At 43.2% G+C, this 25,000-nt stretch overlaps 1 protein-coding gene across 2 annotated transcripts in view; it reads right to left on the reverse strand.

Annotated features, from left to right (window-relative positions):
- The window catches only part of farp2 (FERM, RhoGEF and pleckstrin domain protein 2), a 126,754-nt gene that overhangs the window by 65,695 nt on the left and 36,059 nt on the right, over positions 1-25,000 (reverse strand). For both annotated transcript variants that reach the window (XM_062038849.1, XM_062038850.1), the window contains exons 3-7: positions 18,898-19,002; positions 12,012-12,054; positions 11,865-11,943; positions 2,907-3,004; positions 1-39 (exon numbers count right to left, since the gene is read on the reverse strand). The exon at positions 1-39 is cut by the window's left edge and continues 76 nt beyond it. In XM_062038849.1, the coding sequence (XP_061894833.1) occupies positions 1-39; positions 2,907-3,004; positions 11,865-11,943; positions 12,012-12,054; positions 18,898-19,002 (364 nt within the window). The remainder of the gene's footprint in view (positions 40-2,906; positions 3,005-11,864; positions 11,944-12,011; positions 12,055-18,897; positions 19,003-25,000) is intronic.

Here is a 25,000-nt window from a genome sequence, read left to right on the forward strand (position 1 = left end):
AGTCTTTGTCCGCCGCCGCGTCGTAGTCTCCGATCTCAGCTGGGGACACATTTATACCATTCATCTGTCACTCCTTCTACTGGGGACACATTTATACCACTCATCTGTCACTCCTTCTACTGGGGACACATTTATACCACTCATCTGTCACTCATTCTACTGGGGACACATTTATACCACTCATCTGTCACTCCTTCTACTGGGGACACATTTATACCACTCATCTGTCACTCCTTCTACTGGGGACACATTTATACCACTCATCTGTCACTCATTCTACTGGGGACACATGTATACCACTCATCTGTCACTCATTCTACTGGGGACACATTTATACCACTCATCTGTCACTCATTCTACTGGGGACACATTTATACCACTCATCTGTCACTCCTTCTACTGGGGACACATTTATACCACTCATCTGTCACTCCTTCTACTGGGGACACATTTATACCACTCATCTGTCACTCCTTCTACTGGGGACACATTTATACCATTCATCTGTCACTCCTTCTACTGGGGACACATTTATACCACTCATCTGTCACTCCTTCTACTTCTACAGCAGGCGCTGATACAACGTTGATTTATACCTCCTTTACAACGGACTTTGAAACAAGGGTGCAAAATAGTTGTGTTTGCAAACTGAGACCACGTTGACGTCCGACGTTGGATCCACGTTGTTGGTTTGGGAAATGACCACATTTCAATGTTAAATCAACATCACAACCTGACATTGAATAAATGTAGTCAAAAAGCATGTTGTTTCAACGTTGTATTTGCGTTGTAGAATGTTGGTTGGGAAATGACCAAATTTCAATGGTCAAATCAACGTCAGAACCCAACATTGATTCAACGTTGTCAAAAAGTATGTTATTTCAACGTTGTATTTGTGTTGTAGAATATTGGTTGAAATAACGTCAGAACCCAACATTGATTAAACCTGGTCAAAAAGTATGTTGTTTCAACGTTGTGTTTGTGTTGGGAAATGACCAAATTTCTATGGTCAAATCAACGTCACAACCCGAAATTGATTAAACGTTGTCAAAAAGTATGTTGTTTCAACGTTGTATTTGAGTTGTAGAATATTGGTTGGGAAATGACCAAATTTCAATGGTCACATCAACGTCACAACCCAACATTGATTAAACGTCGTCAAAAAGTATGTTATTTCAACGTTCTATTTGAGTTGTAGAATATTGGTTGGGAAATGACCAAATTTCAATGGTCACATCAACGTCACAACCCAACATTGATTAAACGTCGTCAAAAAGTATGTTATTTCAACGTTGTATTTGTGTTGTAGAATATTGGTTGGGAAATGACCAAATTTCAACGGTCAAATTAACGTCAGAACCTGACATTGATTAAACGTTGTCAAAAAGTATGTTGTTTCAACGTTGTGTTTGTGTTGGGAAATGACCAAATTTCAATGGTCAAATCAACATTGATTAAACGTTGTCAAAAAGCATGTTGTTTAAACGTTGTATTTGAGTTGTAGAATATTGGTTGGGAAATTGACCAAATTTCAATGGTTAAATCAACGTCAGAACCCGACATTGATTAAACGTTGTCAAAAAGTATGTTGTTTCAACGTTGTTTGTGTTGGGAAATGACCAAATTTCAATGGTCAAATCAACGTCAGAACCCAACATTGATTCAACGTTGTCAAAAAGTATGTTATTTCAACGTTGTATTTGTGTTGTAGAATATTGGTTGAAATAACGTCAGAACCCAACATTGATTAAACATTGTCAAAAAGTATGTTGTTTCAACGTTGTGTTTGTGTTGGGAAATGACCAAATTTCTATGGTCAAATCAACGTCACAACCCGAAATTGATTAAACGTTGTCAAAAAGTATGTTGTTTCAACGTTGTATTTGAGTTGTAGAATATTGGTTGGGAAATGACCAAATTTCAATGGTCACATCAACGTCACAACCCAACATTGATTAAACGTCGTCAAAAAGTATGTTATTTCAACGTTGTATTTGTGTTGTAGAATATTGGTTGGGAAATGACCAAATTTCAATGGTCAAATCAACGTCAGAACCCAACATTGAATAAACGTTGTCAAAAAGTATGTTGTTTCAATGTTGTATTTGTGTTGTAGAATATTGGTTGGGAAATTGACCAAATTTCAACGGTCAAATCAACGTCAGAACCCGACATTGATTAAACGTTGTCAAAAAGTATGTTGTTTCAACGTTGTGTTTGTGTTGGGAAATGACCAAATTTCAATGGTCAAATCAACATTGATTAAACGTTGTCAAAAAGCATGTTGTTTCAATGTTGTATTTGTGTTGTAGAATATTGGTTGGGAAATGACCAAATTTCAATGGTCAAATCAACGTCAGAACCCGACATTGATTAAACGTTGTCAAAAAGCATGTTGTTTCAATGTTGTATTTGAGTTGTAGAATATTGGTTGAAATAACGTCAGAACCCAACATTGATTAAACGTTGTCAAAAAGCATGTTGTTTCAACGTTATGTTTGTGTTTCCCAACGTCAGGACCTACTTCAACAAGTTCTCAACGTTGTTTCAACGTCCTGTGCCTGCTGGGTAATAAAGTCAGTCGTTGCTGTCCAGTGAAAAACACGCGTGTCCACATTTTTCTGTTCTCATTAAAAAACAACAACTCAATCTTAATCTAATTTATCGTCGCGTTTGGGGTGAAAAGCAAGCGCTGACAATATTTGGAGATGCATGCTTCCCATAATCTCTTTTATTACAGTCAATATTTGTCTTTGCTTATTGGCCGGGGGGAAATCTCAAGGCTCAGCTGGCTCACAGAAGCAGGATTGAGTTACGTCAAATGACTGCAGGCCAGATAAAGCCTACAAATATTCATGTTGGATGTGAAAGTGTGACACAAAGTGAGTGCATGAGGATGAACGTACATTGCACCAGGTGAGAGGCCAGAAGGGCTCCGGTGTTTTCTGTGCAAATCAAGCGTCCCTCCATCAGATCCCTTTTCATCTGCAGGGAGAATAAGTACCTAAACACAACAACAACAACAACAAAGGCTTAGTGTAAACAAATAAACATTACTGCATTTTCATTAAAATCACATCAAGGTGTCAAACTCAAGGCCCGGAGGCCTCATCTGGCCTGCCACATAATATAAAGTGGCCCGCCACATAATATAAAGTGGTCTGCTACATTTTTTGTATGTGCAGAGATGTGAGCACGCTTTGAGGAAAAAGTAAAATTGTCTATCGAGACTACATTTCCTGCAACCGTGTGCATTTCTACACTTTATTTTACCTTTAGATGTATTCTCATATTCTCATCTACCAACTTCTTTTTGACACTTTCATGTGCCATGTGATGTTCTACACATTCTTTTACTTTCATTGAAAATGTCACCTCAAACTCTATAACATGCATGCAAAGAACTTTTTTTACTAGATCTTTTACTTTCATTGAAAACGTCACCTCACATTCTATAACATGCATGCAAAGAACTCAGGAAACGTTTCCCATTTGGCAACTCCATCCTGTAGCCACGCCCCCTCGGGTCAAAAATACACCTTCTCAACTGTGGCACGTGCAGCACTAACCAAATGTCGTCGTAACCCCAGACGTCGTCCTAACCCCAGACGTCAACGTCGTCCTAACACCAGACGTCAACGTCGTCCTAACACCAGACGTCAACGTCGTCCTAACACCAGACGTCAACGTCGTCCTAACACCGGACGTCAACGTCATCCTAACACCGGACGTCAACGTCGTCCTAACACCAGACGTCAACGTCGTCCTAACACCAGACGTCAACGTCGTCCTAACACCAGACGTCAACGTCGTCCTAACACCGGACGTCAACGTCATCCTAACACCGGACGTCAACGTCGTCCTAACACCAGACGTCAACGTCGTCCTAACACCAGACGTCAACGTCGTCCTAACACCGGACGTCAACGTCATCCTAACACCGGACGTCAACGTCGTCCTAACACCAGACGTCAACGTCGTCCTAACACCAGACGTCAACGTCGTCCTAACACCAGACGTCAACGTCATCCTAACACCGGACGTCAACGTCGTCCTAACACCAGACGTCAACGTCATCCTAACACCAGACGTCAACGTCGTCCTAACACCAGACGTCAACGTCATCCTAACACCAGACGTCAACGTCGTCCTAACACCAGACGTCAACGTCGTCCTAACACCAGACGTCAAAGTCGTCCTAACACCAGACGTCAAAGTCGTCCTAACACCAGACGTCAAAGTCGTCCTAACACCAGACGTCAACGTCGTCCTAACACCAGACGTCGTCGTAACCGCAGACGTCGTCCTAACCCCAGACGTCGTCCTAACCCCTGATGTCAAAATTGTCCTAACACCAGACGTCAACGTCGTCCTATCCCCAGACGTCGTCGTAACCGCAGACGTCGACGTCGTCCTAACCCCAGACGTCGACGTCGTCCTAACCCCAGACTTCGACATCGTCATAACCCCAGACGTCGTCCTAACACCAGACGTCAACGTCATCCTAACACCAGACGTCAACGTCGCCCTAACACCAGACGTCAACGTCGTCCTAACACCAGACGTCAACGTCGTCCTAACCCCAGACGTCGTCGTAACCGCAGACGTCGTCCTAACCCCTGACGTCAAAATTGTCCTAACACCAGACGTCAACGTCGTCCTAACCCCAGACGTCAACGTCGTCCTAACCCCAGACGTCAACGTCATCCTAACACCGGACGTCAACGTCGTCCTAACACCAGACGTCAACGTCATCCTAACACCAGACGTCAACGTCGTCCTAACACCAGACGTCAACGTCATCCTAACACCAGACGTCAACGTCGTCCTAACACCAGACGTCAACGTCGTCCTAACACCAGACGTCAAAGTCGTCCTAACACCAGACGTCAAAGTCGTCCTAACACCAGACGTCAACGTCGTCCTAACACCAGACGTCGTCGTAACCGCAGACGTCGTCCTAACCCCAGACGTCGTCCTAACCCCTGACGTCAAAATTGTCCTAACACCAGACGTCAACGTCATCCTAACACCAGACGTCAACGTCGTCCTAACACCAGACGTCAACGTCATCCTAACACCAGACGTCAACGTCGTCCTAACACCAGACGTCAACGTCGTCCTAACACCAGACGTCAAAGTCGTCCTAACACCAGACGTCAAAGTCGTCCTAACACCAGACGTCAACGTCGTCCTAACACCAGACGTCGTCGTAACCGCAGACGTCGTCCTAACCCCAGACGTCGTCCTAACCCCTGATGTCAAAATTGTCCTAACACCAGACGTCAACGTCGTCCTATCCCCAGACGTCGTCGTAACCGCAGACGTCGACGTCGTCCTAACCCCAGACGTCGACGTCGTCCTAACCCCAGACGTCGACATCGTCATAACCCCAGACGTCGTCCTAACACCAGACGTCAACGTCATCCTAACACCAGACGTCAACGTCGTCCTAACACCAGACGTCAACGTCGTCCTAACACCAGACGTCAACGTCGCCCTAACACCAGACGTCAACGTCGTCCTAACACCAGACGTCAACGTCGTCCTAACCCCAGACGTCGTCGTAACCGCAGACGTCGTCCTAACCCCTGACGTCAAAATTGTCCTAACACCAGACGTCAACGTCGTCCTAACCCCAGACGTCAACGTCGTCCTAACCCCAGACGTCGTCGTAACCGCAGACGTCGACGTCGTCCTAACCACAGACATCGTCGTAACCGCAGACGTCGTCCTAACCCCAGACGTCAACGTCGTCCTAACACCAGACGTCAACGTCGTCCTAACCCCAGACGTCATCGTAACCGCAGACGTCGTCCTAACCCCAGACATCGTCGTAACCGCAGACGTCGTCCTAACCCCAGACGTCGTCCTAACCCCAGACGTCGTCCTAACCCCTGACGTCAAAATTGTCCTAAACCCAGACGTCAACGTCGTCCTAACCCCAGACGTCGTCGTAACAGCAGACGTCGACGTCGTCCTAACCACAGACATCGTCGTAACCGCAGACGTCGTCCTAACCCCAGACGTCAACGTCGTCCTAGCCCCAGACGTCGACGTCGTCGTAACCCCAGACGTCGTTCTAACACCAGACGTCAACGTCATCCTAACACCAGACGTCGACGTCGTCCTAACACCAGACGTCAACGTCGTCCTAACACCAGACGTCAACGTCGTCGTAACACCAGACGTCAACGTCGTCCTAACACCAGACGTCAACGTCGTCGTAACACCAGACGTCAACGTCGTCCTAACACCAGACGTCAACGTCGTCCCAACCGCAGACGTCAACGTCGTCCCAACCGCAGACGTCGTCCTAACCCCAGACGTCAACGTCGTCCCAACCGCAGACGTCAACGTCGTCCCAACCGCAGACGTCGTCCTAACCCCAGACGTCGTCCTAACCCCAGACGTCAACGTTGTCCCAACCCCAGACGTCAACGTCGTCCTAACCCCAGACGTCGTCGTAACCGCAGACGTCGTCGAAACCGCACACGTCGTCCTAACCCCAGACGTCAACGTTGTCCCAACCCCAGACGTCAACGTCGTCCTAACCCCAGACGTCGTCCTAACCCCAGACGTCAACGTTGTCCCAACCCCAGACGTCAACGTCGTCCTAACCCCAGACGTCGTCGTAACCGCAGACGTCGTCGAAACCGCACACGTCGTCCTAACACCCGACGTAGCCCTAACACCAGACGTCAACGTCATCCTAACACCAGACGTCAACGTCGTCCTAACACCAGACGTCAACGTCGTCCCAACCGCAGACGTCAACGTCGTCCTAGCCCCAGACGACGACGTAACCCCAGACGTCGTCCTAACACCAGACGTCGACGTCGTCGTAACCCCAGACGTCAACGTCGTCGTAACCGCAGACGTCAACGTCGTCCCAACCGCAGACGTCGTCGTAACCGCAGACGTCGTCCTAACCCCAGACGTCAACGTCGTCCTAGCCCCAGACGTCGACGTCGTCGTAACCCCAGACGTCGTTCTAACACCAGACGTCAACGTCATCCTAACACCAGACGTCAACGTCGTCGTAACACCAGACGTCAACGTCGTCCTAGCCCCAGACGTCGACGTCGTCGTAACCCCAGACGTCGTTCTAACACCAGACGTCAACGTCATCCTAACACCAGACGTCAACGTCGTCGTAACACCAGACGTCAACGTCGTCGTAACACCAGACGTCAACGTCGTCCTAACACCAGACGTCAACGTCGTCGTAACACCAGACGTCAACGTCGTCCTAACACCAGACGTCAACGTCGTCCTAACACCAGACGTCAACGTCGTCCTAACACCAGACGTCAACGTCGTCCTAACACCAGACGTCAACGTCGTCCTAACACCAGACGTCAACGTCGTCCTAACACCAGACGTCAACGTCGTCCCAACCGCAGACGTCTTCGTAACCGCAGACGTCGTCCTAACCCCAGACGTCGTCCTAACCCCAGACGTCGTCCTAACCCCAGACGTCAACGTTGTCCCAACCCCAGACGTCAACGTCGTCCTAACCCTAGACGTCGTCGTAACCGCAGACGTCGTCGAAACCGCAGACGTCGTCGAAACCGCACACGTCGTCCTAACACCCGACGTAGCCCTAACACCAGACGTCAACGTCATCCTAACACCAGACGTCAACGTCGTCCTAACACCAGACGTCAACGTCGTCCCAACCGCAGACGTCAACGTCGTCCTAGCCCCAGACGACGACGTAACCCCAGACGTCGTCCTAACACCAGACGTCGACGTAACCCCAGACGTCAACGTCGTCCTAACACCAGACGTCAACGTCGTCCTAACACCAGACGTCAACGTCGTCCTAACACCAGACGTCCACGTCGTCCTAACACCAGACGTAAACGTCGTCCTAACACCAGACGTCAACGTCGTCGTAACCGCAGACGTCGTTGAAACCGCAGACGTCGTCCTAACACCCGACGTAGCCCTAACACCAGACGTCAACGTCGTCCTAACACCAGATGTCAACGTCATCCTAACACCAGACGTCAACGTCATCCTAACACCAGACGTCAACGTCATCCTAACACCAGACGTCAACGTCGTCCCAACCGCAGACATCAACGTCGTCCTAACCCCAGACGTCGTCGTAACCGCAGACGTCGTCGTAACCGCAGACGTCGTCCTAACCCCAGACGTCGTCCTAACCCCAGACGTCAACGTTGTACCAACCCCAGACGTCAACGTCGTCGAAACCGCAGACGTCGTCGAAACCGCAGACGTCGTCCTAACACCCGACGTAGCCCTAACACCCGACGTCGGCCTAACCCCGGACGCCGCCCTAACCCCGGACGCCGCCCTAACCCCGGACGCCGCCCTAACCCCGGACGTCGTCCTAACACCGGACGTCGTCGTAAGCCCAGACGTCGTCGTAACCACAGACGTCGTCGTAACCACAGACGTCGTCGTAACCCAAGACGTCGTCGTAACCCAAGACGTCGTCCTAACCCCAGACATCGTCGTAACCGCAGACGTCGTCCTAACCCCAGACGTCGTCCTAACCCCAGACGTCGTCCTAACCCCTGACGTCAAAATTGTCCTAAACCCAGACGTCAACGTCGTCCTAACCCCAGACGTCGTCGTAACAGCAGACGTCGACGTCGTCCTAACCACAGACATCGTCGTAACCGCAGACGTCGTCCTAACCCCAGACGTCAACGTCGTCCTAGCCCCAGACGTCGACGTCGTCGTAACCCCAGACGTCGTTCTAACACCAGACGTCAACGTCATCCTAACACCAGACGTCAACGTCGTCCTAACACCAGACGTCAACGTCGTCCTAACACCAGACGTCAACGTCGTCGTAACACCAGACGTCAACGTCGTCCTAACACCAGACGTCAACGTCGTCGTAACACCAGACGTCAACGTCGTCCTAACACCAGACGTCAACGTCGTCCCAACCGCAGACGTCAACGTCGTCCCAACCGCAGACGTCGTCCTAACCCCAGACGTCGTCCTAACCCCAGACGTCAACGTTGTCCCAACCCCAGACGTCAACATCGTCCTAACCCCAGACGTCGTCGTAACCGCAGACGTCGTCGAAACCGCACACGTCGTCCTAACACCCGACGTAGCCCTAACACCAGACGTCAACGTCATCCTAACACCAGACGTCAACGTCGTCCTAACACCAGACGTCAACGTCGTCCCAACCGCAGACGTCAACGTCGTCCTAGCCCCAGACGACGACGTAACCCCAGACGTCGTCCTAACACCAGACGTCGACGTCGTCGTAACCCCAGACGTCAACGTCGTCGTAACCGCAGACGTCAACGTCGTCCCAACCGCAGACGTCGTCGTAACCGCAGACGTCGTCCTAACCCCAGACGTCAACGTCGTCCTAGCCCCAGACGTCGACGTCGTCGTAACCCCAGACGTCGTTCTAACACCAGACGTCAACGTCATCCTAACACCAGACGTCAACGTCGTCGTAACACCAGACGTCAACGTCGTCGTAACACCAGACGTCAACGTCGTCCTAGCCCCAGACGTCGACGTCGTCGTAACCCCAGACGTCGTTCTAACACCAGACGTCAACGTCATCCTAACACCAGACGTCAACGTCGTCGTAACACCAGACGTCAACGTCGTCGTAACACCAGACGTCAACGTCGTCCTAACACCAGACGTCAACGTCGTCGTAACACCAGACGTCAACGTCGTCCTAACACCAGACGTCAACGTCGTCCTAACACCAGACGTCAACGTCGTCCTAACACCAGACGTCAACGTCGTCCTAACACCAGACGTCAACGTCGTCCTAACACCAGACGTCAACGTCGTCCTAACACCAGACGTCAACGTCGTCCTAACACCAGACGTCAACGTCGTCCCAACCGCAGACGTCTTCGTAACCGCAGACGTCGTCATAACCCCAGACGTCGTCCTAACCCCAGACGTCGTCCTAACCCCAGACGTCAACGTTGTCCCAACCCCAGACGTCAACGTCGTCCTAACCCTAGACGTCGTCGTAACCGCAGACGTCGTCGAAACCGCAGACGTCGTCGAAACCGCACACGTCGTCCTAACACCCGACGTAGCCCTAACACCAGACGTCAACGTCATCCTAACACCAGACGTCAACGTCGTCCTAACACCAGACGTCAACGTCGTCCCAACCGCAGACGTCAACGTCGTCCTAGCCCCAGACGACGACGTAACCCCAGACGTCGTCCTAACACCAGACGTCGACGTCGTCGTAACCCCAGACGTCAACGTCGTCCTAACACCAGACGTCAACGTCGTCCTAACACCAGACGTCAACGTCGTCCTAACACCAGACGTCCACGTCGTCCTAACACCAGACGTAAACGTCGTCCTAACACCAGACGTCAACGTCGTCGCAACCGCAGACGTCGTTGAAACCGCAGACGTCGTCCTAACACCCGACGTAGCCCTAACACCAGACGTCAACGTCGTCCTAACACCAGATGTCAACGTCGTCCTAACACCAGACGTCAACGTCATCCTAACACCAGACGTCAACGTCGTCCCAACCGCAGACATCAACGTCGTCCTAACCCCAGACGTCGTCGTAACCGCAGACGTCGTCCTAACCGCAGACGTCGTCCTAACCGCAGACGTCGTCCTAACCCCAGGCGTCGTCCTAACCCCAGACGTCGTCCTAACCCCAGACGTCAACGTTGTACCAACCCCAGACGTCAACGTCGTCGAAACCGCAGACGTCGTCGAAACCGCAGACGTCGTCCTAACACCCGACGTAGCCCTAACACCCGACGCCGCCCTAACCCCGGACGCCGCCCTAACCCCGGACGCCGCCCTAACCCCGGACGTCGTCCTAACACCGGACGTCGTCGTAAGCCCAGACGTCGTCGTAACCACAGACGTCGTCGTAACCACAGACGTCGTCGTAACCCAAGACGTCGTCGTAACCCAAGACGTCGTCCTAACACCGGACGCCGCCCTAACCCCGGACGCCGCCCTAACCCCGGACGTCGTCCTAACACCAGACGTCGTCGTAAGCCCAGACGTCGTCGTAAGCCCAGACGTCGTCGTAAGCCCAGACGTCGTCGTAACCACAGACGTCGTCGTAAGCCCAGACGTCGTCGTAACCACAGACGTCGTCGTAACCACAGACGTCGTCGTAACCACAGACGTCGTCGTAACCACAGACGTCGTCGTAACCACAGACGTCGTCGTAACCACAGACGTCGTCGTAACCACAGACGTCGTCGTAACCCAAGACGTCGTCGTAACCCAAGACGTCGTCCTAACCCAAGACGTCGTCCTAACCCAAGACGTTGTCCTAACCCAAGACGTCGTCCTAACACCAGACGTCGTCCTAACACCAAACGTCGCCCGAACACCAAACGTCGCCGTAACCCCGAACGTCGTCGTAAGCCCTAACTTCGTCGTAACACCAAAGGTTGTCGTAAATCCAGACGTCGTCGTAAACCCAGACGTCGTCGTGACCCCAAATGTGGTCGTAACACCAAACGACGTCGTGACCCCAAACGTCGTCATAACCCCAAACATCATAACCCCAAACGTCATAACCCCAAACGTCATAACCCCAAACGTCATAACCCCAAACGTCATAACCCCAAACGTCATAACCCCAAACGTCATAACCCCAAACGTGGTCGTAACCCCAAACGTGGTCGTAACCCCAAACGTGGTCGTAACATCAAACGTGGTCGTAACCTCAAACGTGGTCGTAACCCCAAACGTGGTCGTAACCCCAAATGTGGTCGTAACCCCAAACGTGGTAAACGCAAACGTGGTCATAACAGCAAAAGGTGGTAAGAGGAGGAGAAGTTGTATTGTGTAGACAAGAAAAGGTAGCAGTGTTCCGCAGAGAGAAGATATCAGACCTGGTGTATTCCTCCTGAAGCTGACCGGGGTCTGGAGGAAAGAATTTCACTGAGAGTCTAAACAAAGTATTTGCTGGTCCTAAAAGAAAGAGAGAAAAAACAAAGTTGCCATTCTATCCAGTGTTGTATGAGACATGTTTCACTCACTTCTGACTTGTTTCACGATGAGTTTAGTGGGTTCCAGCCACAGCTGCAGAAAGAAAGTTATTTTAGAGCAAACATCAATGTACAAACAATCATACACTCACACAACACGTGTCATCTGTTGTGTTGTTGTGAACGACATCATGGATGTAAGATCAATGTACAAACAATCATACACACACAACACATGTCATCTGTTGTGTTGTTGTGAACGACATCATCCATGTAAGATCAATGTACAAACAATCATACACTCACACAACACATGTCATCTGTTGTGTTGTTGTGAACGACATCATGGATGTAAGATCAATGTACAAACAATCATACACACACAACACATGTCATCTGTTGTGTTGTTGTGAACGACATCATGGATGTAAGATCAATGTACAAACAATCATACACACACAACACGTGTCATCTGTTGTGTTGTTGTGAACGACATCATGGATGTAAGATCAATGTACAAACAATCATACACACACAACACATGTCATCTGTTGTGTTGTTGTGAACGACATCATGGATGTAACATCAATGTACAAACAATCATACACACACAACACATGTCATCTGTTGTGTTGTTGTGAACGACATCATCCATGTAAGATCAATGTACAAACAATCATACACACACAACACGTGTCATCTGTTGTGTTGTTGTGAACGACATCATGGATGTAACATCAATGTACAAACAATCATACACACACAACACGTCTCTTGTGTTGTTGTGAACGACATCATGGATGTAACATCAATGTACAAACAATCATACACACACAACACGTGTCATCTGTTGTGTTGTTGTGAACGACATCATGGATGTAACATCAATGTACAAACAATCATACACACACAACACGTCACTTGTGTTGTTGTGAACGACATCATGGATGTAACATCAATGTACAAACAATCATACACACACAACACATGTCATCTGTTGTGTTGTTGTGAACGACATCATCCATGTAAGATCAATGTACAAACAATCATACACACACAACACATGTCATCTGTTGTGTTGTTGTGAACGACATCATGGATGTAAGATCAATGTACAAACAATCATACACACACAACACATGTCATCTGTTGTGTTGTTGTGAACGACATCATGGATGTAACATCAATGTACAAACAATCATACACACACAACACATGTCATCTGTTGTGTTGTTGTGAACGACATCATCCATGTAAGATCAATGTACAAACAATCATACACACACAACACGTGTCATCTGTTGTGTTGTTGTGAACGACATCATGGATGTAACATCAATGTACAAACAATCATACACACACAACACGTCTCTTGTGTTGTTGTGAACGACATCATGGATGTAACATCAATGTACAAACAATCATACACACACAACACGTGTCATCTGTTGTGTTGTTGTGAACGACATCATAGATGTAACATCAATGTACAAACAATCATACACACACAACACGTCACTTGTGTTGTTGTGAACGACATCATGGATGTAACATCAATGTACAAACAATCATACACACACAACACATGTCATCTGTTGTGTTGTTGTGAACGACATCATCCATGTAAGATCAATGTACAAACAATCATACACACACAACACGTGTCATCTGTTGTGTTGTTGTGAACGACATCATGGATGTAACATCAATGTACAAACAATCATACACACACAACACATGTCACTTGTGTTGTTGTGAACAACATCATGGATGTAACATCAATGTACAAACAATCATACACACACAACACATGTCATCTGTTGTGTTGTTGTGAACGACATCATCCATGTAAGATCAATGTACAAACAATCATACACACACAACACGTGTCATCTGTTGTGTTGTTGTGAACGACATCATGGATGTAACATCAATGTACAAACAATCATACACACACAACACGTCTCTTGTGTTGTTGTGAACGACATCATGGATGTAACATCAATGTACAAACAATCATACACACACAACACGTGTCATCTGTTGTGTTGTTGTGAACGACATCATGGATGTAACATCAATGTACAAACAATCATACACACACAACACGTCACTTGTGTTGTTGTGAACGACATCATGGATGTAACATCAATGTACAAACAATCATACACACACAACACATGTCATCTGTTGTGTTGTTGTGAACGACATCATCCATGTAAGATCAATGTACAAACAATCATACACACACAACACGTGTCATCTGTTGTGTTGTTGTGAACGACATCATAGATGTAACATCAATGTACAAACAATCATACACACACAACACGTCACTTGTGTTGTTGTGAACGACATCATGGATGTAACATCAATGTACAAACAATCATACACACACAACACATGTCATCTGTTGTGTTGTTGTGAACGACATCATGGATGTAACATCAATGTACAAACAATCATACACACACAACACATGTCACTTGTGTTGTTGTGAACGACATCATGGATGTAACATCAATGTACAAACAATCATACACACACAACACATGTCATCTGTTGTGTTGTTGTGAACGACATCATCCATGTAAGATCAATGTACAAACAATCATACACCCACACAACACGTGTCATCTGTTGTGTTGTTGTGAACGACATCATCCATGTAAGATCAATGTACAAACAATCATACACTCACACAACACATGTCACCTGTTGTGTTGTTGTGAACGACATCATGGATGTAACATCAATGTACAAACAATCATACACACACAACACATGTCATCTGTTGTGTTGTTGTGAACGACATCATCCATGTAAGATCAATGTACAAACAATCATACACACACAACACATGTCATCTGTTGTGTTGTTGTGAACGACATCATCCATGTAAGATCAATGTACAAACAATCATACACTCACACAACACATGTCATCTGTTGTGTTGTTGTGAACGACATCATGGATGTAACATCAATGTACAAACAATCATACACTCACACAACACATGTCATCTGTTGTGTTGTTGTGAACGACATCATCCATGTAAGATCAATGTACAAACAATCATACACACACAACACATGTCATCTGTTGTGTTGTTGTGAACGACATCATCCATGTAAGATCAATGTACAAACAGGACAGAAGTCGCGAATTGAGAGGCACTCCCTTTTCTTTAAATTGATATATTAATTTATTTTTTAAATAGCCTCAAGTCGTTAAGAACAGCACACTTCCCCTCTTCACAATAAGAGCGCTGTGTGCAACATCCGGTCAGACTGCACTAATGGGTCTAAACTGGCCAAGGATGTAGCGCTACAATAAATGTGAGTATTTTTGCATTTCATCAACAAACATGTTATTACATTTGACACAAATAGCATTGGTAAAATAAGTGTAAGAGGTAAAAAACGGAATTCAAAAACATTAAAGTGGGAAAACTGAATAAAAATGTTTTAAATGACTATTTGTTTACATTTATTGCTGATACTATTATTTTTTTTCTTGGTAATTATTCGTTACTCATTTGAAGTTCAGTTTTGGTGGCACACATAAATACTCACGTTTTCAAATAAATGAATAATTGTGTTATTAATCGTGATTTCAATATCAATCAAAATAATTAAATGATTATTATTTTTGCAAAAATTGTCCAGCCCTAGTTGGATTTGGCTACATTTTATACATACATACATACATACATACATAAATAAATATATGAATAAATGTAGAAATATATGAATAAATGTAGATAGACATGTAGATACACATGTATAAATGTAGATATATGTTGTATAAATGTAGATATATATTGTATAAATGTAGATACACATGTATAAATGTAGATATATATTGTATAAATGTAGATAGACATGTAGATACACATGTATAAATGTAGATATACATGTATAAATGTGGATATATGTTGTATAAATGTAGATATACATGTAGATACACATGTATTAATGTAGATATATATTGTATAAATGTAGATACACATGTATAAATGTAGATATATATTGTATAAATGTAGATATACATGTATAAATGTAGATATACATGTATAAATGTAGATATACATGTATAAATGTAGATATATATTGTATAAATGTAGATATACATGTAGATACACATGTATAAATGTAGATATATATTGTATAAATGTAGATACACATGTATAAATGTAGATATATATTGTATAAATGTAGATATACATGTAGATACACATGTATAAATGTAGATATATATTGTATAAATGTAGATATACATGTATAAATGTAGATATACATGTATAAATGTAGATATATATTGTATAAATGTAGATACACATGTATAAATGTAGATATACATGTATAAATGTAGATATATATTGTATAAATGTAGATATACATGTAGATACACATGTATAAATGTAGATATATATTGTATAAATGTAGATATACATGTATAAATGTAGATATATATTGTATAAATGTAGATACACATGTAGATTCACATGTATAAATGTAGATATATATTGTATAAATGTAGATATACATGTATAAATGTAGATATATATTGTATAAATGTAGATACACATGTATAAATGTAGATATACATGTATAAATGTAGATATATATTGTATAAATGTAGATATACATGTAGATACACATGTATAAATGTAGATATATATTGTATAAATGTAGATATACATGTATAAATGTAGATATATATTGTATAAATGTAGATACACATGTATAAATGTAGATATATATTGTATAAATGTAGATATACATGTAGATACACATGTATAAATGTGGATATATGTTGTATAAATGTAGATATATATTGTATAAATGTAGATACACATGTATAAATGTAGATATATATTGTATAAATGTAGATATACATGTAGATAAACATGTATAAATGTAGATATACATGTATAATTGTAGATACACATGTATAAATGTAGATATACATGTAGATACACATGTATAAATGTAGATATACATGTATAAATGTAGATATATTGTATAACTGTAGATATACATGTAGATACACATGTATAAATGTAGATATATATTGTATAAATGTAGATATACATGTAGATACACATGTATAAATGTAGATATATATTGTATAAATGTAGATATATATTGTATAAATGTAGATATATATTGTATAAATGTAGATACACATGTATAAATGTAGATATACATGTATAAATGTAGATATATATTGTATAAATGTAGATATACATGTAGATACACATGTATAAATGTAGATATATATTGTATAAATGTAGATACACATGTATAAATGTAGATATATATTGTATAAATGTAGATATACATGTAGATACACATGTATAAATGTAGATATATATTGTATAAATGTAGATATACATGTATAAATGTAGATATATATTGTATAAATGTAGATACACATGTATAAATGTAGATATACATGTATAAATGTAGATACATATTGTATATGTGTAGATACACATGTATAAATGTAGATATACATGTATAAATGTAGATATATATTGTATAAATGTAGATATACATGTACATACACATGTATAAATGTAGATATATATTGTATAAATGTAGATATACATGTATAAATGTAGATATATATTGTATAAATGTAGATACACATGTATACATGTAGATATATATTGTATAAATGTAGATATACATGTAGATACACATGTATAAATGTAGATATACATGTATAAATGTAGATATATATTGTATAAATGTAGATATGTATGTAGATGTATACAGCATAAATGTGTAGTTGAGGTGGTTCGGGCATCTGGTCAGGATGCCACCCGAACGCCTCCCTAGGGAGGTGTTTGGGGCACGTCCGACCGGTAGGAGGCCACGGGGAAGACCCAGGACACGTTGGGAAGACTATGTCTCCCGGCAGGCCTGGGAACGCCTCGGGATCCCCCGGGAAGAGCTGGACGAAGTGGCTGGGGAGAGGGAAGTCTGGGTTTCCCTGCTTAGGCTGCTGCCCCCGCGACCCGACCTCGGATAAGCGGAAGAAGATGGATGGATGGATATATATATATATATATTACTGCAAGTATTAATTTAAAAGAATATATCAACTTTATTTTTATTACTGTAGAATTGTTTACAATTGTACTGTAATTGGAAGGTAAACTTTATTCTAAATAAATAAACAAAAAATGGAATGGACTCATTTCTGCAAGCAGAAACGTCACCAAAGTAGATATTGAACGTCCTACAAAGTGCATTTTTTTTCCCAGTCGGAAAAATAAGGTTGGACATTATCTTTGTTTATTGCTCTCACGTGATCGCCGCATTTTCGCTCATTCGTCCGCGTTGATGGGCTCATATTGCCCATCCCACTTGAAGCGGAAATATTCCCACAAGGGGACATTTGGCTTTAAAAGTCTTATTTTTCCTCCTCCTAAATTGTGTTACAGCGCGGCGCTTCTCCCTGGCGAGCGGCGAGGCTCACGTCACTGTCACTTGAATTGAATGAAAACCTCAAACTCCATTCCATTTCCATCAACCGCGCGCGGCCCCATTTTATGATTCCTCGGCTCAACTTCCCGTGGAAACCTACTGGAAATCTTCCGGGAAATGTTCCACGCCTTTGCGAAGTTTATACATGAACGTGTCACATTTCTTCTGTCCTGCTTTGACAAAAAAAAACCTCCCTGGAGCTCCGAGGGCCCAAGCCAGGTCTTTCTTAAAGAGCGGACGACTGAAAGCCTGCAATTACTGTGCGGGCCTGCTGCCAGATGGACTCGAGGAGGTCCGAGAATACCAAATGCCGAGCCAGTCCTGTTGTCACCAAACTGTCGTTTGCTTGCCTTTGTTCATAGCAGATATGTGTGACTTCTTGTGTGTGCTACAATCAACGCTGGGAAACAAACACAAGAGTGACGAGAGTAACGCACCCAGGTCATCTGCGTGTTATGGAACTCCAGACCAAAGTAGTCGCTCTCGATGAGGTTGCCTCGCAGAAAGACCTCCGAGAGGAGCGTCTGCCCCAACGCCTTTGTCTGCAAGGGGAAAAAACAAAAACAAGTTAGTATTAGAAGAGGGGTCTTTAGCCAACGTGGGGGGTCCTGTGAAGCTACACAAGCTTAGGATAAGATGTCTGCTCTAGTGCTTTGACATCAGCAGGATCTCAAGCAGCGACAAAAGCTTTTGAAGAAAATACTCCAAGTTGTCTGCGTTCTTCCACTCTTTGGCTCCTCTGAGAGTCTTTCACTCATTTTCAAGAACAGTTTTAGGAAAACGTCCCAAATGTTTGTACGCAGTACAGCGGAACCTCCGTTTACCAACCCCTCTAACTAGAGATGTCCGATAATGGCCTTTTTGCCGATATTCCGATATTGTCCAACTCTTAATTACAGATTCCGATATCAACCGATACATACAGTCGTGCAATTAACACATTATTAGGGTCCGCCCTGTACCCAGTACAAAGGACTCCCCCAGGGAGTCCTTTGTACTGGTTACAAAGGAACCTATTGTATTTGTAAGGTTTTATTATTCTTTATTATAATTATTCCGCAGCTTTGCGGACTACTTTGCCCCCCTTAACATGCTTCAAAACTCACCAAATTTTTCGCACACATAAAAAAACGCGAACAAAACTCTTTGGTAAAAAAAACAAACCCCAAAAATCCCAATTGCTCTCTAGCGCTCCCTAGGAAGAAAACTGCCTGTAACTCCCAGTAGGAATGTCGTAGAGACATGAAACAAAAAGCTGTATGTAGGTCTTGCTTAGACCTACTTTTAATTAATTAATTATGTTCTTCGGGCAAAAATTAACAGGAAGTTGGCAATTCCCCGTTCAAGACAAAAAATTCCAAAAAACACTCATTTTTGATTTTTGAGCTGTAATTTCACCCCCTTAAAATACTTCAAAACTCACCAAAATTCTCACACACATCGGGACTGGTGGAAACTGCGATCTAAAAAAAAAACGAATCCCAAAACTCAAAATTGTGCTCTACATAATTTTTGGAAAAAACAGAGAAAAAACTGCTCCTCAGAGGAAAACTCAGACAAAACTGCGTGTAACTTCCGGTAGGAACGTCTTAGAGACATGAAACAAATACCTCTATGTAGGTCTCGCCTAGTCCTACATTTCATAGATTGACATCCTTCAGCAAAAATCGACAGGAAGTTTGCTATTCCTCCTTCAAAACAACATTTTTGTTACAAACGGTCACCAAACATCAAACGTTATCTCCTCTGAGCGCGTTTGTCGTTTCGGCTTCAAACTGCTACAGGAGAGAGATTGAACCCTTCTGATTAAACCGTCAGTACGGATTTTTAATAAGTGCTACCGTTTTGATTTTACGAGCCTTCAAAGACCCGCAGCACTAAAGTTGCTCCGGTGCCAAAAATGACAACGAAAATGCGATTACTCCTTCTTTGTCCTCAATACACACAATAGCCTATAATGACAATGTGAACTCAGACACAACTTCCTCTAACTCCCAGTACGAATATCGTAGAGACACGAAACAAAAACCTCTATGTAGGTCTCACTCAGGACTACCACTGGACAAAAGTATTGGGACACCTAGGACTAGCATCTGCCAAAAGGCGGACCCGTCCAACGCTGCTTGCAGCTTTAATTATGCCTAATTTTGTTGTGATGCATTAAACAAGGTTTTCCAAAATAAATCAACTCAAAGTGCATTGGGGGGGGGGTGTACATTGTAGCGTCCCGGAAGAGTTACCGCTGCAAGGGGTTCCGGGTATTTGTTCTGTTGTGTTTATGTTGTGTTACGGTGCGGATGTTCTCCCGAAATGTGTTTGTCATTCTTGTTTGGTGTGGGTTCACAGTGTGGCGCATATTTGTAAACAGTGTTAAAGTTGTTTATACGGCCACCCCCAGTGTGGCCTGTATGGCTGTTGACCAAGTATGCCTTGCATTCACTCGTGTGTGTGAAATGCCGTAGATATTATGTGATTGGGCCGGCACGCAAAGGCAGTGCCTTTAAAGGCACGCCCCCAATATTGTTGTCTGGGTGGAAATCGGGAGAAATTCGGGAGAATGGATTTTCGGGAGGGGCACTGAAATTCGGGAGTCTCCCGGGAAAATGGGGAGGGTTGGCAAGTATGACTGCTCTGTACTTCTCCCTACGTCCGTGTACCACTCCGTACAGCGGCGTTTTAAAAAGTCATAAATTTTACTTTTTGAAACCGATACCGATAATTTCCGATATTATCGGACATCTCTACCTCTAACTGCTAACGTTTGGATTTATGAACTTTTAAAACGAGCCAAATACGCTGGTGTGTGCAAACTAGGGTTGTCTCCATATGTTTTGGTACTTTGATACATTGCTAGATAAAAGGGGACCACAAAAAATGGCATTACTGGCTTTATTTGAACAAAAAATCCTAGGGTACATTAAACATATGTTTCTTATTGCATGTACTGTTTTGGCCAGTTCCTTATCCGTTTTAAAGAAGCAGCTGCGCTACTTTCTGGGCGAGAGATGCTGTTTTCGCTCTACATTAGGTTTGGTTTAAGTTTGATATAAATCCCGACTTACACTAAAACCCGACTTCAATTTTGGTTTAAGTTTGGTATAAATTCCGACTTACACTAAAACCCGACTGCCAACTTTGGTTTAAGTTTGATATAAATCCCGATTTACACCTTAACAAAAAATCCTAGGGTACATTAAACATATGTTTCTTATTGTATATACTGTTTTGGCCAGTTCCTTATCCGTTTTGAAGAAGCAGCTGCGCTACTTTCTGGGCGAGAGGGGCTGTTTTCGCTATACATTAGGTTTGGTTTAAGTTTGATATAAATCCCGATTAACAACTTTGGTTTAAGTTTGGTATAAATCCCGACTTACACCTTAACAAAAAATCCTAGGGTGCATTAAACATATGTTTCTGATTGCAATTTTGTCCTTAAATAAAATAGTGAACATACTGTTTTGGCCAGTTCCTTATCCGTTTTGAAGAAGCAGCTGTGCTACTTTCTGGGCGAGAGGGGCTGTTTTTGCTCTACATTAGGTTTGGTTTGGTTTAAGTTTGATATAAATCCCGACTTACACTAAAACCCGACTTACAACTTTGGTTTAAGTTTGGTATAAATTCCGACTTACACTAAAACCCGACTGCCAACTTTGGTTTAAGTTTGATATAAATCCCGATTTACACCTTAACAAAAAATCCTAGGGTACATTAAACATATGTTTCTTATTGCAATTTTAAATAAAATAGTGAACATACTGTTTGGCCAGTTCCTTATCTGTTTTGAAGAAGCAGCTGCGCTACTTTCTGGGCAAAAGGGGCTGTTTTTGCTCTACATTAGCTGGGTTTACATCTCTTCTTGCTGATGCTATTGTGGCATCGTAAGGGCTGGTCTCTTAAAGCTTTAGTAAAACTTGGCCGAGTACTATTCTGTCTCTGTAATTCAAAAGAACTTGGGATTGACCAGTGTGTTTAATTCCCTGGTCGCGTGCGACAACATCCAGAGTGCTGCTGCTTGAGTCCTGACTAGAAGCAGGAGATGCGACCACTACTTAGGTCACTGCACTGGATTCTTGTTACTCAGAGAATAGGTTTAAAAAAGGCTCTGCGTGTGTACAAGTCTTTTCATGGTCTAGTGCCAAAGTACATCGCTGACATGTTAGAACCATATGAACCATGTCCAGCTCTGAGAACCTTGTAAATTGTATAGTTGTAAGTCGGGTTTTAGTGTAAGTCGGAACTTATACCAAACTTAAACCAATGTTGTAAGTTGGGTTTTGGTGTAAGTCGAAACTTGTACCAAACTTAAACCAAAGTTGTAATTCGGGTTTTAGTATAAGTCGAAACTTACACCCAACTTAAACCAAGTTGTAAGTCAGGTTTTAGTGTAAGTCAGAACTTACACCCAACTTAAACCAAAGTCTAAGTCAGGTTTTAGTGTAAGTCGAAACTTATACCAAACTTAAACCAAAGTTGTAAGTCGGGTTTTAGTGTAAATCGGGATTTAAAGCAAACTTACACTAAGACCCGACTTACAACTTTGGTTTAAATTTGGTATAAATTCCGGCTTACACTAAAACCCGACTTACAACTTTGGTTTAAGTTGGGTATAAGTTTCGACTTACACTAAAACCCGACTTACAACTTTGGTTTGAGTTGGTTATAAGTTTCGACTTGCACTAAAACCCGACTTCCAACTTGTTTAAGTTTGATATAAATCCCGACTTACACTGAAACTCGACTTACAACTTTGGTTTAAGTTTGGTATAAATTCCGACTTACATTAAAACCCAACTTTGGTTTAAGTCGGGATTTATATCAAACTTAAACCAAAGTTGTAAGTCGGGTTTTAGTGTAAGTTGGAAGTTATACCCAACTTAAACCAAAGTTGTAAGTCAGATTTTGGAGTAAGTCGGAAGTTATACCCAACTTAAACCAAAGTTGTAAGTCAGATTTTGGAGTAAGTCGGAAGTTATACCCAACTTAAACCAAAGTTGTAAGTCAGATTTTGGAGTAAGTCGGAAGTTATACCCAACTTAAACCAAAGTTGGAAGTCAGATTTTGGTGTAAGTCGGAAGTTATACCCAACTTAAACCAAAGTTGGAAGTCGAATTTTAGTGTAAGTTGAAATTTATACCCAACTTAAACCAAAGATGTAAGCCGGGTTTTAGTGGAAGTCGAAACTTATACCAAACTTAAACCAAAGTTGGAAGTCGGGTTTTAGTGTAGGTCGGAATTCATACCCAACTTAAAACAAAGTGGTAAGTTGGGTTTTAGTGTAAGTCAGAACTTACACCCAACTTAAACCAAAGTTGTAAGTCGGGTTTTAGTGTAAGTCGGGATTTATATCAAACTTACACTAAAACCCGACTTACAACTTTGGTTTAAGTTTGATATCAATTCTGACTTACTATAAAACCCGACATACAACTTTGGTTTAAGTTTGGTATAAATTCCGACTTACACTAAAACCCGACTTACAACTTTGGTTTAAGTCGGGATTTATATCAAACTTAAACCAAAGTTGGAAGACGGTTTTAGTGTAAGTCGAAACTCATAACCAACTTAAACCGAAGTTGTAAGTCTGGTTTTAGTGCAAGTCGAAACTTATACCAAACTTAAACCAAAGTTGTAAGTTTGGTTTTAGTGTAAGTTGAAACTTATACCCAACTTAAACCAAAGTTGGAAGTCGGGTTTTAGTGTAAGTCGGAAGTTATACCCAACTTAAACCAAAGTAGTAAGTTGGGTTTTAGTGTAAGTCGGAAGTGATACCCAACTTAAACCAAAGTTGTAAGTCAGATTTTGGTGTAAGTCTGAAGTTATATCCAACTTAAACCAAAGTTGGAAGTCGGGTTTTAGTGTAAGTCGGAAGTTATACCCAACTTAAACCAAAGTTGTAAGTTGGGTTTTAGTGTAAGTCGGAAGTTATACCCAACTTAAACCAAAGTTGTAAGTTGGGTTTTAGTGTAAGTCGGAAGTTATACCCAACTTAAACCAAGGTTGTGAGTCGGGTTTTAGTGTAAGTTGAAACTTATACCCAACTTAAACCAAAGTTGTAAGTTGGGTTTTAGTATAAGTCGGAAGTTATACCCAACTTAAACCAAAGTTGTAAGTGGGGTTTTAGTATAAGTCGGAAGTTATACCCAACTTAAACCAAAGTTGTAAGTTGGGTTTTAGTATAAGTCGGAAGTTATACCCAACTTAAACCAAAGTTGTAAGTGGGGTTTTAGTATAAGTCGGAAGTTATACCCAACTTAAACCAAAGTTGTAAGTTGGGTTTTAGTATAAGTCGGAAGTTATACCCAACTTAAACCAAAGTTGTAAGTTGGGTTTTAGTATAAGTCGGAAGTTAGACCCAACTTAAACCAAAGTTGTAAGTGGGGTTTTGGTGTAAGTCGGAAGTTACACCCAACTTAAACCAAAGTTGTAAGTGGGGTTTTGGTGTAAGTCGGAAGTTATACCCAACTTAAACCAAAGTTGTAAGTGGGGTTTTGGTGTAAGTCGGAAGTTACACCCAACTTAAACCAAAGTTGTAAGTGGGGT

This window comes from Entelurus aequoreus, linkage group LG27 (genome assembly GCF_033978785.1).
Source record: "Entelurus aequoreus isolate RoL-2023_Sb linkage group LG27, RoL_Eaeq_v1.1, whole genome shotgun sequence".
NCBI lineage: Eukaryota > Metazoa > Chordata > Actinopteri > Syngnathiformes > Syngnathidae > Entelurus > Entelurus aequoreus.